Genomic DNA, 16,005 nt, shown 5'->3' with positions numbered 1-16,005 from the left:
AATCCCATTTCATGAACTGAAGCAAAAGAATGGTAGAGAGATTTGTTTCCGATCCCATAATCAGCAGTTTATCATAGATAAGATCCAAGCCTTTCAGGTCCCCATTCCAACCTTACACCATGCTACTTCCAAGGTCCTTTAAATCTTAAAACTACTTCCAAATTATTTATAAATTTCAATTCATAAACCGTCTTATCAGGACAATTTTTTTTTAACTTATAAAAACTTCCTCCCTTTCACGGAAATTACTTTGAACTACCTGAGGCAGGGAGTGAGGGCATGGACTACCCTGTATGCTCTCAAAAGTCACAGAAATTAACACCTGCCAAGTCTACTACTTATGTTGCATACTTACGAAATGATAAAATATAATCTAAGTTTCCATTTACTGCTTTACTTCTCAATTCAGCTTGTGAAAATACATTATCATCATGTGGACATCCATTTTCCTAGGAATAAAGCATATTTCAATGATAATATACCTCAGCTAAAAATATGCAAATTTCTTCATATCAGAAACTCTAATAATCTTTCATTTTAAAAGATCATTTTCTAAAATACAAATAAACTGAATAAACAAACTTTAGCAAAAGCTATGAGATGGAGTTTCGACATCCTAAATTAAATGTTTATCTTCAAATTCATATAATCTGTTACTATTAGAGTGCTTTCCTTCTAGGGAGAGTTTACTACTGAAGACATTAGAACTGCTCTCTCATTTACAACAATGTACTAATTCAAAACAAAGAATGTATTGATCCAAAATGATATTTTCAGGCATACAATGAGGTACAGGTCAAATTTATTTTTACTTAACTCCAAATGGTAATTACTTGTCTCAACATCATATTTAATAATTTAAGTAAATGAGCTGAAATTCAGCTGAACATATTTACTGAACCACTTTATAATAACAGCACAATATTAAAAATCAACTAATCAATAATAAGAAATAAATAAAGATATATTTTGGTATAATATACAATAAGACATACAGAGATGTTATGGGGAGGGAGGTGGGAGGGGGTTTCATGTTTGGGAACACATGTAAGAATTAAAGATTTTAAAATTTAATAAAAAAAAAAAAAGAATTACTATCAAAAAAAAAAAAAAAAAAAAAAGTAATTTGTGGAATTACATACTATAATGTAAAGGTGCCAAGTGAGAAGAGTAAGTTTTAGGGAAATAAGATGTGAGGAAATTACCTTTTTAAATGCATTTTTTAACAGATAAATATGGATAGCATAGTCTCAAAATACACTGTTAAGGACTCAGGGAAGAAAGCTAAAGACACTCAAGACATAAATTGTATCTTTAAGAGGAATGTAATTATGAAATTATTTAAAAGACAAGACACTCTAATAATATAGAAAAATAAAGGCATTATGTGAATAACCACCTAACAGGTCTTCTGAGCAAAATATTACTTCTTAAAGTATGTGGTACTCTACAGAGTTGTTCCTAATTGCCTAGTGCTTTATTCTGAAAATCAAAGTGCAACCATTTGCTGAGCCAGTGCACTATCCAAGTCAATTTTTCATAGGCCCTTTTATAAATGTCTTGCTTATTCTGGTGAGGACAGGAAGTATCTGGGAGGAAAAATAAAGCTTTGGGGTCAAACAAAAAATTATTCAAAAAAAAAAAGGAATAGTAAATTTATTAAGAGTTTATTATGAAAATTCAGAGAGAAGTGAAAAGTACTACTCAAAACATAGGTACAGTTACATTGTAGAGTGGGGTGAGAGTGAAATTGTTTTATTTAAATTTTGTGTGATATTGGCACGTTCTCTCTTCAACACAAGACAAATGTTACTTTCCCTTTTAAAGTTATTTTGGGGTTTAACAACTTTACAGGTGTTACACTCACCAATATTTTTACAAAGCTTTAGAAAGTTATATACCAACATAACCATTTTAGTCCTCAGCTCAGTGACTTTTTTCCTTCGTTACCACAAAACACTAGGGAAGGAAGATGCTCTCTTCAGTTATTAAATTAAAGCCACACTGTGCTCACCTGCAAAACAGCACGAACCGACTTTATACTATCAAAGCACGGAAACACGTAATTAACGTATGTCTCCTGATCAGGAGTTACTCCTATTTCATGCATTCCTTTGAGGACTTCCACTATACCTGTAAGATCAAATTTAAGAACACAGAGATGAAGAACTTAGAATACATTAACAAAAGATGAAAAGTTCAGTTCATCTATTTAAATGGTAATGTAGGAAAAGTACTCGGCATTTTGTCTGAAAGAGAAAGAACAAAACTGGGTGATAAGATGCTAAACAAAAAAAATTAAACTACTCCTTCCTTCATCTCTCCCTATTAATTCAGGAGTAAACAGAAAGGAAATACTCCAGAATTTATAAGAAAAATGAAAACAATTAAGCCAGATGCGTAATAATTTCCAGTATCCCAACTGAACAGAGATCATAAAACATCACTGCTATCACACAGCATTGATGGATCTACAAAATGAAACTTGACATGAATAAATATCACAGAGACAAGGGATTAGAGGAGTGGGGTGAGAGAAGATCTGTTCAAGACAAAAGTTTTTAAGTTAAGCACGTATGTAAAGAATTCCCTTATTGTATTAATAACTACCTTGTGAATTCTTATTTAATAACACAAGAAAGAATAATTGATTCTAATGAGCTAGTCTCATTGTATTTTACACTGTAAGAGTCTAGTAAATTGTTCATTCTTTCATTTCCCCCATTCATAAAAACATCTTTTATTAACTTCTCAAAAGGACAGTTCATGTTTTCAAAAGCTATGGTTAGCTTCAAATAGTACAAACTGATTTCTTTAAATTAGACCAATTAGTTCTAGAATATTGTCAAACTACTCAGGTGCTACCTACTTTGACAGAAGCAATCGTTTAAGAAAGACCTCATTTGTTTTTCTCTTTAGAATTTACTTCTTTAGCTTCATTACTTTCACATTATTGAAACTTCCCCTAAAAATAATTCCCTGTTTTTGATCTATGGTATTATCTACATAAAAGCTATATTTCTTTGTTTCTTATGTAATAGATTCTAGTACAAAAACTTGACTATAAATTCTCACTGAATACAAAATTCCAAGTCAGAAGACAAGTCTGACTACATTATGAATATTGAACATTTTTTAGATAAAATTCAGATTATGGATCAAAACCTTTTAAATTTAAACAGTTCATTATATTTAAAATTACCCAGTATTTTCAAAACCTTAGTTAATTAGATCTATTTTTCAAGATGTGAAAATAATACAGGGAAAAAACCCCAAAAGACAAAGCATGTGCTTACATATGAAGAGAATATGCATGTCCAGTTAGTCCATACAGCACACACAAGCCTAAACAATAACTGCAAGAAAAATCTGAAGCTATTCCTCCAACAACTCCCTGAGAATTGTAATAACCTTTATCTCTATCATAAAAATGGCAAGTCACACTGGGCTTTTCTTCATACGCAAAAATTACTAAGCACTTGGCACAGTACATAGCTGCTTTTCAATTACTAGTAATAGACCTGTGCTAATCTGTGCTAATCTAATGTCCTCAATGTATCTTCTGGCTAGTAATGACTGCTTTCATGACCACGGTTAAAGTAAATTTCTAAATTTCAGGTACGACATTACAGTGAAGTGACAAAACAAAAGCAAGGTTTGCAGTTGAAAGAGACTTAGCTTTCAACTCTGGTTCTGGCACTTAATGGCAGAGTAAATGTGAGTAACTCCACTTTCAGTTCAGTTCAGTCGCTTAGTCGTGTCCGACTCTTTGCGACCCCATGAACTGCAGCACGCCAGGCCTCCCTGTCCATCACTAACTCCCAAAGTTTACCCAAACTCATGTCCATCGAATCAGTGATGCCATCCAGCCATCTCATTCTCTGTCGTCCCCTTCTCCTCCTGCCCCCAATCCCTCCCAGCATCAGGTCTTTTCCAATGAGTCAACTCTTTGCATGAGGTGGCCAAAGTATTAGAGTTTCAGCTTCAGCATCAGTCCTTCCAATGAATACCCAGGACTGATCTCCTTTAGGATAGACTGGTTGGATCTCCTTGCAGTCCAAGGGACTCTCAAGAGTCTTCTCCAACACCACAGTTCAAAAGCGTCAATTCTTCAGTGCTCAGCTTTCTTCACAGTCCAACTCTCACATCCATACATGACCACTGGAAAAACCATAGCCTTTTCTAGACAGACCTTTGTCGGCAAAGTAATATCTCTGCTTTTGAATATGCCATCTAGGTTGGTCATAACTTTCCTTCCAAGGAGTAAGCGTCTTTTAATTTCATGGCTGTAATCACCATCTGCAGTGATTTTGGAGCCCAAAACAATAAAGTCTGACACTGTTTCCACTGTTTCCCCATCTATTTCCCATGAAGTGATGGGACCAGATACCATGATCTTAGTTTTCTATTTCTTCTTTATTGACTATGCCAAAGCCTTTGACTGTGTGGATCACAATAAACTGTGGAAAATTCTGAAAGAGATGGGTATACCAGACCATCTGACCTGCCTCTTGAGAAACCTATATGCATGTCAGGAAGCAACAGCTAGAACTGGACATGGAATAACAGAGTGGTTTCAAATAGGAAAAGGAGTATGTCAAAGCTGTATATTGTCACCTTACTTATTTAACTTATATGAAGAGTACCTCATGAGAAACGCTGGGCTGGAAGAAGCACAAGCTGGAATCAAGAGTGCCAAGAGAAATATCAAAAAGCTCAGATATGCAGATGATACCACCCTTATGGCAGAAAGTGAAGAGGAACTAAAAAGCCTCTTGATGAAAGTGAAAGAGGAGAGTGAGAAAGTTGGCTTAAAGCTCAACATTCAGAAAAACTCCACTTTACTGGGCCATAATTTCTTAGCTTACACACTAGAAATGGCAATATACCCAAACTGTGCCTTCTAGACATTTTAACACATAACAACAATTTAACACGTAACATTTGACTTGATCCTTCTACCCACCATCCATGTAATAAGAAAGGCAATACATCAAGGCACTCAATAAACGGAACAATTTTCTGACCCGTAAGAGTCCATGCCTATTAAATGGATGGAAGCAAAGTATCAAAACTGCAAATATTACCCACAGGTAACGGAACAAATTCTTGTGGTCTAGGCCTACAGGAAGATGGAGGACAACTGAAAAAACAGAATGAACAAAAAGAATCCCATCAGTAAATAAAGTTCTATATTAAGAAGGCTTTCATCTCAGCCTACTCGGGGGAAGAGTATAGATTTTTCTACTTAAATAAAGTTGGAAATGCCTCCAGAAGTCCAATAATCTTTATTTTAACAAAAATGTTAAAGTAAGCATTTTCTTCAAGGTCAAAGACATGTCCTAAAATAGAAACATTGTTTCCTAATGCAGGTAGGTGCTTGAAACACTACAAAGATGGAAAAACCTACACTTTCCCCTCCAATCAGAAGGACCGAAGATCAAGTCCTTTTGGACTCAAGAATGATAATAAAGCTCCATATTTACTTCTCAGGGTGGTCACTAAAACTAAAATCTGTGTGAAACCCTAAAATCACTAAACAAATGTTAATAGTAACAACAACTAAAATTTTTTTAGCTGTCTTAAAATACTCTAATAGCATAACTATTTCATTTTCTTGCAAACAGGTCAACAAACTGACTACAGAAAGAAGAGTCCTACACAAACACTTCTCATCATCAATGCCTCTAATATATTTTAATCTCTTAATTCTTCAATCTTCTAATAATGCTTTTCAGGTCAGGAAGAGTGCACTCTGCCTGTTTAGATGAGCTGCACTGGTACCATTTTTAACTTATGCATCTTTCCAACTGAAACTAAAGCAGTTTTATGAAAACCTGGATTCCCATCATTGCTCAGATGAGTTCAGTCAAGGATATTCACTTCAGTAACTATAGTCGGACAGGAAGATGCAAACACTTCTCAATAAGAAGAAAGAAAGGTGACTGATCTGACATACCTACATTTATCTTCCTTAAAAATACAATCCACATTTTTAAAAAATATTCATATATTCACTTAGATACACAAGGTTCCCAAGCCTCTGCGAACTTAGAAAATCTAAACGATCTAGTGAACAGCATTTCAAATGTAAGCACAATATAGTTTATAAAGCGAAAGGGAAGTCGCCATTCAAAAGTTTAAAGGAGTTAAAGTACTACAAACTACTGGGAAAGATACATAGATTTTCTGAACAAATCCCACTGACTAGGGCTGTTTACGCCACATGATTTTAGACTCTACCTAGAGAACTCACTTTACAAGGAGGGAATTTATTTTTTAAAAAGTACCACCTAAAATAAGGATTCTTTTTTATTCTACTTGTTTTGAGTTAGTATGAATAGAAAGCCAGATTTCTAATTTATATTCACTCAAAACTTAGATATAGTTCCATGTATTTTGGCATCAAGTATTACTGCTAAAAGTCTACAAAATTTATTACCTTAGTGATCTTTAAAACCAAAAAAACTGAACAAGGCTTGAAGCTTCTAATCCAATTCTGAGAATATAGAGAAAATACTTTAAAAATTTTTTTTAAAAAAACAGGAAATTAATGTGTGATACAGTATTGTTAACTAAAGTACAGATTTTGTTCAAATTAAAAAAAAAAAACTTACTGTAAGCCATTTGGGAGAAAAAGGTAGATTGCTTCCAATGAAACCAGACATAGATGCATTTCCATTTGTTTGTTTAGATTTTCAATAAAAAAACATTTTACTAAGAAAAATAAAAAGTACCTCCTACTCAACCATTTTACTCAACTGGTATTTAAGCTTTCATACCAGCTTTTCCTTTCATATTTTATTTCTTTTATATTCTCATTTTCAGGTTTCTAAACAGATACCAAGGCATGTAGATCTTCATCATTCTGCATTATTTCCTCTCACTTGGGCCAGTCCACTAAAATTCTAAGAGAGGATTTTTCCATTTGCGCCACAGAGAAACACCAGCAAGATAAGCCATGAGGAAGTCGTTGTAAGAATCTTTTTTAGGGCTTGGTGATGGCCAAATTTGCAGCCAGAAGAATTCTATTCAATAAACATTTGATCATGCTACAGTTGAAAACTTGGTTCAGTCTGATCTGAGCTCTGAATACCTTTCTTTGATTTCCTAGTTTTTATTTTCTCCTCATGAAAAATACTCCTCTACATCCTCCATCTCTGTAGCCATTACTGTCTTCTATTTTATTTCTACCAGTTTACATATGACATTCCCCAAAAGATATAGTCACTGCACTAGTAAGAATGTTACTTCTTTATCTTACAGGGTGCTGGAGAATTGATGCTTTTCAACTGTGGTGCTGCAGAAGACTCTTCAGAGTCCCTTGGACTGCAAGGAGATCAAACTAGTCAATCCTAAAAAGAAGTCAGTCCTGAATATTCATCGGAGGAACTAAAGCTCCAATACTTTGGCCAACTGATGCAAAGAACTGACTCACTAGAAAGACCCTGATGTTGGGAAAGATTAAGGGCAGGAGGAGAAGGGGACAATGGAGGCTGAGACGGTTGGATGGCATCACCAACTTGATGGACATGAGTTTGAGCAAGATCTGGGAGTCGGTGATGGACTGGGAAGCCTGGCATGCTGCAGTTGGACCCGACTGAGCAACTGAACTGAACGAAACTATATGAAATATACACAGTCATTGACCTGTTACATGAAGAAAAGTCTGTAGAATACATACTTTATTTTCAGGATTACTTGCAAGGGAGAAATGAGTTTTTAAAAACTATAAACCAGCTGACAATCTCTTGTATTCTCAGGCTAACTTCCTCAGTTTTCCTATTTTTCCAGTTAAAAATCTTCATTGATTAAAATAACTTGGTACCACTTTTTTTAAATGTCCTTAATTCAAAAATCAATACCTAATTTTTAACCAATAGCTAAGAATTTTTAGAAAACAAATACAGTATATTTATCAATGTCTGAATATGGAGTTGTTAATGTATTAACAATGAGTATTTAAAACAGCAGGACAAAGTGTGTTCTAATCCAAGCACTACTGACAACTGCATGTAGAACCTAAGACCATTCACTGGCTCTCTCTGGGCTTGCAGTTCCTTCATTAATACAATGTGAACTTTCAAAAAGGTACCTTTGATCCTAAGAGTCTAAGAAAAGAGGGCCAGGAGATAAGAGTCCACTTTTCTACTAGTCTGAGATACAATTACGGAAAGAAATTATCTGAATTCTTTCATGTTTACTAAGTAGTAAAATGTGGTTAACAATTCAAGTCTAGATACTCTGATAGGCTGAGAAAAAAAAATTGACCTGATGAACAAACAAAGGTTTCAATGGGAGTACTCAAACTATTTTCATATCTGTGTACAGTGGACAATACTCATATGCCCAAGGATTTTCATGGAATGATGTAGATTTTCTGTGGTTCAAAAATACTAGGTTAAAGGTTACCTCTTGGAGCTTTCAGAACTGGAGGATACGCAAAGAGTTAATCAACTAACATATTGTTTTCCCAAAGATTTTTCTAAAAAGGATTTAGATACTTTTAGAGCCAGAAACAATTAGGGAATACTTGTTTCACTATTTCCTTTAAACCAGAAGACAGCTATATATTTAAAACAAAATTGCAATATGAAAGTCGCTAAAAGCACTTTTTGGTTGTTTGTGCACTTTGTTTGTCACCCAATGTCACACTAACAACCCTGCATCTCATTCTAAAGCACATTATACAGCAAGATAAAATGAAAAAGACCATTTTTTGTTTCCCCAAGGGGGAAGTACTTCTGTTAAAAGCATCTTTTCATGAGACTACTCTTTCTGAATTACCAATAATGCAAACCAAGGAATTAGATACTGTACTCTAAAATTTAATATTTGTTCAATTCTTATTCATATCCTATAGACATCCCATGTGTACAGGGAAAAGTATGCTAAATGCTTAAACGTACTTAAGAACCTGAAAGAATGAACATTTCTGTCCTTCAATCAGTAGGCTGTCAGGCCATGAGCACTTATTTTGCAATAAAAGTTCTCTTGCCTTTCCTATTATTGTAACAGCTCAGTAAAGGAAAAACAGACTGGTCCAGAAAGAAAATGGTCCGGTTGTATGGTACATTAACTTTGACTTTAATAAGGTTAGATAAACTAATTTCAAACACTATATGTATGTAAAATCAAGAACTGAAGAGTTTTTTGAAGAACTTAAAAATGATGAACTATTTAAAGCCACAATCACAAGTTTGAATATCAAGATTAGAGATGAAATAAGAAATGAAATTAAGATCAAAGAAATCCATTATGTTTATCTTTTAGGCTTTTACCTAATACTTTACCACGACTTAAACCAATTCTATTTCCTCATAAGGTTTAATAAGTATATTTCCTCAAATAACTCAATTAAATGGGTACAGAAACACCTGAACCACTGTATCTGTAAAAGGTAAAACCAAACCTTGAACATTTTTCTCCTTCTGATGTCCAACTAGCAACGGCCAAAAATAATGAGTTCTAACAGGAAAACCTTCTTCCTTCAGAGCCTTCATCAGAACTTTTGCCAAATCTGAAAGAGATACCATAAAATGTATCAAAGCTACCTCAGCAAAACTTACTTATGTGAGTTCTAATTATGAGAATATAGTACCGAGTTTTTGAGCCACTAAAGCACACTGGAGTGTGAACTGCAAAGGCGATGTGTGCAGCTGGGCTTCCTTTAACTTCTTACAGTAGTCTTTCAGCTTCTCTGCAGGCTAGAAAAGAAAGGCACTACACATCAGTTCAATCTGCAAAAATCCTACCATTTGACCTTCTGCAAATATTCTACTGCTTTTGAGACAAAAGAAAAATGGGAACCCCTCATCCTCTTTCTGCCCAAAACTTTTCCAACCCAAAAACAAAGCTTTCTTAATATTTATATTAATAGTTGATCTGGTCTCATAATATGTTCTTCTATTTTAAACAATCTTATTTCACTGCCGATTACACTGTCTACAAAGTAAAAATGGACTATTTGAATACCGTATTCATAGTCACACAATGTCGTAAAAAGAAACTGCCAAAGTCATTCTGACCGCTTTCCCTTGATATAGGACATGCTAATAAAATCTGCAAGGCCGTATCTTCCAATTTTTCAGTGACTAAAAGCAAAATGAGGTTCATTGTATCTGGAAAGAAAACAAAGACATCTTTTGTTACTGATTTAAACAAAATCTGTTACTGTTTTCCCATTGATATCAACATCAAAGACAAACTTATGAACTGTAAATACCAAAAAAGGACTTATCTGCCTAAATAACAAATACCTCCAAATCAAAATATTCCCATGTGTTCATTAATTCAATTTTTTCAGTTTATTAAAGCTTTAAAAGAATCCTATGTTCAACTACCACAATACCCTATTGCTAGAGAATGTCCATTCCGTCATGTAAAAAGTTTTATTTTTAGAAAAATTATGAAAATAAAAACTTTAAAACTACCTGGAATATATCTTCTTTCATATGTAATTTTTTCCAAAATTTCTGGGACATACTGAGGATACCCAGCTTTACTGAAGCTCAAGATAATTTGCAATAAATCACGATCCATAAGGTAAAGATCAGACTTCTCCACTTTCTCCAGGGTCTGAAGGAAGGTCCAGAAATTAAAAGAACAAGTGAGATGCAAAATTTTTTTAATTAAATCTAAATAAATTAAAATGCCAATATTTTTAAAATTTATATATATGGTACAGTGGCAAAGAACCTGCCTGCCAATGCAGGAGACTCAAAGAGGCATGGGTTTAATCCCTGGGTCGGGAAGATCCCCTAGAGTAGGAAATGGCAACTCGCTCTAGTATTCTTGCCTGGAAAATCCCATGGACAGAGGCGCCTATCAGGCTACAGTCCATGGGGTTACAAAGAGTCAGAAACGACTGAGAGACTGAGGACACACACCATCTCAAGGTTTAAGACTTCTTTTGTATAACAGAAAATATTCTGTTTCAGCAATAATTGTTACATCAGCAGCAAAGTACTGAACTATAGTAAGAATTCTCCTTCAAGACTGTCTATAAGAGATATCATTAAAAACAGATATATACTACACTTTTCCATATTGCATAAAATTGAAGAGTTTATACAAATGATTTAAATGTATGTTTATTTATGTAAGTCACACCTGTTTAACATGGTCAATATCACCCTTCTCGGCATATGCATTCAACAGTGCTAGGTATGTGTCTGGACCAGGCTCAATTCCAGCCTCTTTCATTACTGTGAGAATATTTTCTGCATTCTCCATATCTCTGTACATTAATTCAAAGAAAACAAAACAGGTTACTATAATACTGCCAAATGTCATACCATTTAATCTAGAATATATTTCCTCTACTTATTAAAAATTCTTAAGTACAAACATTTGGAAGCATAACATCAGAAAAGGAAAAATACATATTAGATATATATTATAAAAATGTATATGTATTAACATGTATTAAAAATACATATTAAACTAGTAATAGGTTTCCAAAATAATAAAGATCCGTAACATCTCAAATTTTTATAGGTAACTTTTCCAAAAAAGAAACCAAATTATACAATAATTACAGACATTAAATAATGTGCCCTCTTCCACTGGGTATGTTATACTCAAATTTATCTTTTTAGGAAAGAATAACATTTAGTAAAATATTCTTCAAAAATAAAAATATTTTCTAGGGCACTAGCAAAACAGTTAATAAACTCTACAAAGTCAGTTACTTTGGATCAAGTTCAGTTTTTAAAACTGAAAACCTTCAAATAAAAATTTAATGAAACAGATAATTTAAGAATAACTTATATTAAGATGTGCATATTCTACCACATAGACTCAAAAGAGTTTTTTGAGAGTTAAACATAGTTTTAAGAATTTTCTACAATAGCTTCCTATAAATTAAACCTCACTTGAGAGGAAATCCCTAGGTTGAGCATTACCCAGATCTTGCATGCCCTGTGACAAGAGCACTGAAAACTGCCTCTGTGACTGGAAGATCCTTAGTTTTCATAAACCCAAGAATCATGCTGCAAGAAAAGAGAAATAAAAATACTTCTTGGAAATACATGAAAAACACTTTTTACATTATGTGAATACAAAAATCCCATTCCCTGAAGTTGTATCGATAGTTTTCAAGTACACTTGTTAAAGACAGAGGGCAAATTTTAAAAATCTGATTTCTGTACTACTAATTAACCTTCAAAAAGCATAAAGTTTAACAAGATTCATTTCATTAAAAATGAGATTGTACATTTCAATTTATTCCTTATTTCCTAAACCCTCCATCTAAAAGTAGGAATAAACTATACATGAACAATGTCACAACTGATTTTATATAAAACATTTGTGAAATAAAGAGAGTATTATCAGTTTTATAAATGAATACAATGTAAATAGTTACCAACATTTGTTTTTGGAAACAGCAATTTAATGAACAAAAAAAGTAAAACCAGCTTTTAACCCAACAATTTTAAACTTCTGTTCCAATAAATTATACTTTTAATTAAAATAGTAATTTTCAATTATCCTTCCCCTTTTACACAATTTAGTATTTAATCTAAGTCATATGACCAAATTCGCTAGGATAAAATCCTTCTGAAACAATTTTCTTACTAAGTAAAAAAATTTTTTTTAAAGTGACTATATTCTAGGTCTACAAGACTTACATATTTGTTTGCTTAAACATACATTTATAAAACTACATACCTGGCACCTTCAATATCTCCCATATTACAGTAAGCAGCAATCAACCTTTGGTATGTCACCTGTCAAAGAAATGGGCCAGTAAACACTTTTAAATAATTTTTTTTCTTGGTTAAAAACAAAAGTTGATATGACCAATAAACACACCTGTAATAGCAACTACTTACTCTATTTGGTTGAATGTTTCCTTTTTCCATTTTTGCCAAGAAGTCAGTTGGTGAAAATTTATGGTCATTTTGAAGGTAGACTTTAAGCAAAGCATTATAGTGACTTACATCATACACAGTTCCTACAAGTGAAATTTATATAAAATTTTTAGAAGAGTAAAGTCATACCCTTTATCACAACTAAAATATGTGCACTTAAATGTAACAAGGATAAAATGATCAATTCAGAATTTTAGAATTTTACCCCATATTTAGACTCATCTATGTAGAAATCCTATCAGAACAGAGCAAACTAAGTATACAAGAGTAACTATTGAATTAATGGACAGTTACATGCAACCATCTACTCAAGCATTAAAAGGTCTCTTACTTATGAAGCATAGTATTCCCTTCCGGTCAGAAATTGCTTCCCCTAGTGTGCATCTTCCTCTAATATTCCTCTAGAAAAAATATTTCGTCATGGAAGTTGGAAAAGCTGAGAACACTGCTCAAAATCCAGGTAACTGACATCTACTGTGGTTTTTCAGGAAGATTTTATGGTCAAGATAAAGGTTAACATAACTCTACTAGGTTTCATTTTTTTATTTCTGTCACAATAATAGTTCTGCAGATGACAAAAATATTTCTGTGAATTTCATTAAAAATGTTATCCCCATATTTACTGTTATGTCTAGTTAATTTCATGGGTCATTTCTCGAAGAGAATTTTTTTAAAAAAATAAGTACTGTTATCTTTCATAGAGTGAATTGAGAAAGTCTTCAACTGTCTAAAATTAACACTAAAAACTCAGGACAACATCCTAAAGCATCCTACTTTAATAATAAAAAGCTATGAAACAGCTTGTCCTTATGTGTCTTACCATGTACCTGTGTACCTTTAATTCCATCTCTTGGCTCTGGCTGTACTGCCCATTACTTTTAATGTCACAGTATCATGTTCTTGTTCAATCTCACTATGTAATAATTTTACAAATTAGCATCAATTTACTTTGGTCAAACTCAAAAGAATATTCTAAAACGTTACTATTTTAGATAGAAGCCAGGTTTCTTGCTAGATCTGCACTCACTCATCCATCGGTGTAATCTGGACGATTACTTTCTGCTCCATGTACTCCCTTGTGCTTGCCCACAGTAAACGTCTGACACTTTTCTGTCACCTCACAGGGCTTTTATGTGCAGTTATGTTTATTAGCTTGGCATTCTACTATCCAAGAAAGACACAGAGACTTGAAGATGGCATTATACAGTTCCCTTCATCAAGATTATGTAACTGTATTAAATGTGGACCTGCCCTAATACTTATACTTAAAAACATGTTTGTGCTTTTTTGTGCAGAGCAGTTTTTATCCCTACTTTTGTCTCTAAATCAGAGCTCTAGTAAGCAAAGTTTTTTTTGCAGTTTCAAATAAATAGCCTTTGTAAGAAAATAGTTTTATTTAAAAAAAAATTACATCTATCCTTTTCCAAAATGTGATTATTATCTTAAGAGAATTTTTTTTGAGTTAAGATTTGACTGACTGACAAGAGTGGACCTGGGTGCCTGGGGAACATCGGTCCAAGCCTTTCACTATAAACTTTACTGAGCCTTTCAAAATTGAACCATGTTAAAGTCTCACTATTTAATGAAGTAAAATTTAAATTTTTTTGAAGTTCATTTTCTATAATTTCAATTACTATCACTTTAGTACCCAACATATGCAAAACACTGGAAGGTTCATGACGAAGATTCAAATATGAGTAAGACCATCAGCCGCCAAGAGAAGAGTATTTATTGATATTAAAAAGACAAATTGACAACTCTAATGCAGGCAACCGATGAGACACAAATTGGGACTGCAAGTAAAACTCCAGATTGGAGGGATTTAAATTATAGCTTGAAAAATGGATTGCTTTCAAGAGTAAGAAACAAAGAACACTCTAAAAGAGATGAAACAACTTGAACAAAAAAACTTAAGGAGACAGATTAACAGAATGGGGCCAAGAATACACCAGAAGTAATTCTATTTTAAAAAAATTTAACATGTGGCATTGAAATGAGAGCCTATCATTTCCAGTGTTTCCCCCAGAATCCCCTTTACTCTAGAAAACTCAGTTCCAGTCTCAGCTCTTTCACAGCTCATTTTGTAACTTTGGACATGTTATCTAAGCTTAAAAAGTCTCTTATAGCTTGGGACTTCCCTGGTGATGCAGTGGTTACGATGCCGTACTCCAAGGCAACAGGCGTAGGCTCTATCCCTGGCAGGCTCTACCCCTGGTCAAGGAACTAAGATGCCACATGCTGTGTGACGAGGCAAAAAAAAAATCTCTTACAGCTTTAAAAGTCTGCCAACAAGTCACAGTTGCAACTACCAGGTTTCTAACAATATTAATTCAACAACTATTTAACAAGTATAGTAAGTTCAAAGCACTGGTCTACTGGCAAAGAGAAAAAGATACTATGAATTTTACTCTCACAAAGGATATACAGTGTAGAGGAAAAGTATTTGTGAAAAGTTAAATTAGAAAACACTACATGTCTTTCTATTGAAGTATTAAATGTCATGACTATGGCGTAAGGGCTCTTTTCTATTCAAGAATATAACCCATTCTCGCAAATACTTCTAGTTCAACATGCATCTTTAAATTATGTGACTGACATATAGACATATATAGTTTGTGAAGATTTTCTTAAATCAGGAATGAACACTGAATTTTATCAAATTATCTTTTACACTATTTTATTTTTTGAATAGGTACTATGTTCACAGTCCCAAACTGAAAAAGCATAAAAAGATACTGGAATTCCCAGGCAAGAATACTGGAGTAGGTTGCCATTTCCTCCTCCAGGGGAATCCCCACCCAGGGATCGAATCCATGTCTCCTACATTGCCAGGCAGATTCTTTACCACTGAGCCACGTGGGAAGCCAGAGTAATCAACTATTGTTTAAAAGAAAAAAGTAGAGTAAAAATTATAGCTAGTGTATACTACCCTTCCAGAAACATTTTATTATATGCACAGACACATGTAAATACTTTTCTTCAGAACAGTAGCCAACTATACACCCTGTTCTGCATCTTAATTTTTAACTATATTTTGGAGAACACCCCACATTAGTATATGAAGAACTCCATTTTTTTTTTTTTTACGGTTGCACCATATTCCGTTTTATGGACAGTCTAATTTATTTAA

At 33.5% G+C, this 16,005-nt stretch overlaps 1 protein-coding gene across 1 annotated transcript in view; it reads right to left on the bottom strand.

Moving 5' to 3' along the window:
• Positions 1-16,005, bottom strand: part of LRPPRC (leucine rich pentatricopeptide repeat containing) — a 100,495-nt gene that overhangs the window by 72,945 nt on the left and 11,545 nt on the right. Inside the window, exons 4-13 of the mRNA XM_068963900.1 lie at positions 12,837-12,958; positions 12,673-12,731; positions 11,907-11,993; positions 11,113-11,239; positions 10,434-10,578; positions 9,976-10,121; positions 9,602-9,707; positions 9,413-9,520; positions 2,015-2,133; positions 356-449 (exon numbers count right to left, since the gene is read on the bottom strand). Coding sequence (XP_068820001.1) covers positions 356-449; positions 2,015-2,133; positions 9,413-9,520; positions 9,602-9,707; positions 9,976-10,121; positions 10,434-10,578; positions 11,113-11,239; positions 11,907-11,993; positions 12,673-12,731; positions 12,837-12,958 — 1,113 coding nt within the window. The remainder of the gene's footprint in view (positions 1-355; positions 450-2,014; positions 2,134-9,412; positions 9,521-9,601; positions 9,708-9,975; positions 10,122-10,433; positions 10,579-11,112; positions 11,240-11,906; positions 11,994-12,672; positions 12,732-12,836; positions 12,959-16,005) is intronic.

This window comes from Capricornis sumatraensis, chromosome 1 (assembly GCF_032405125.1).
Source record: "Capricornis sumatraensis isolate serow.1 chromosome 1, serow.2, whole genome shotgun sequence".
NCBI classification, from domain to species: Eukaryota; Metazoa; Chordata; class Mammalia; order Artiodactyla; family Bovidae; genus Capricornis; species Capricornis sumatraensis.
The sequence above is the reverse complement of the archived record's forward strand: the minus strand, read 5'-3'. Positions and strand labels throughout refer to the sequence as shown.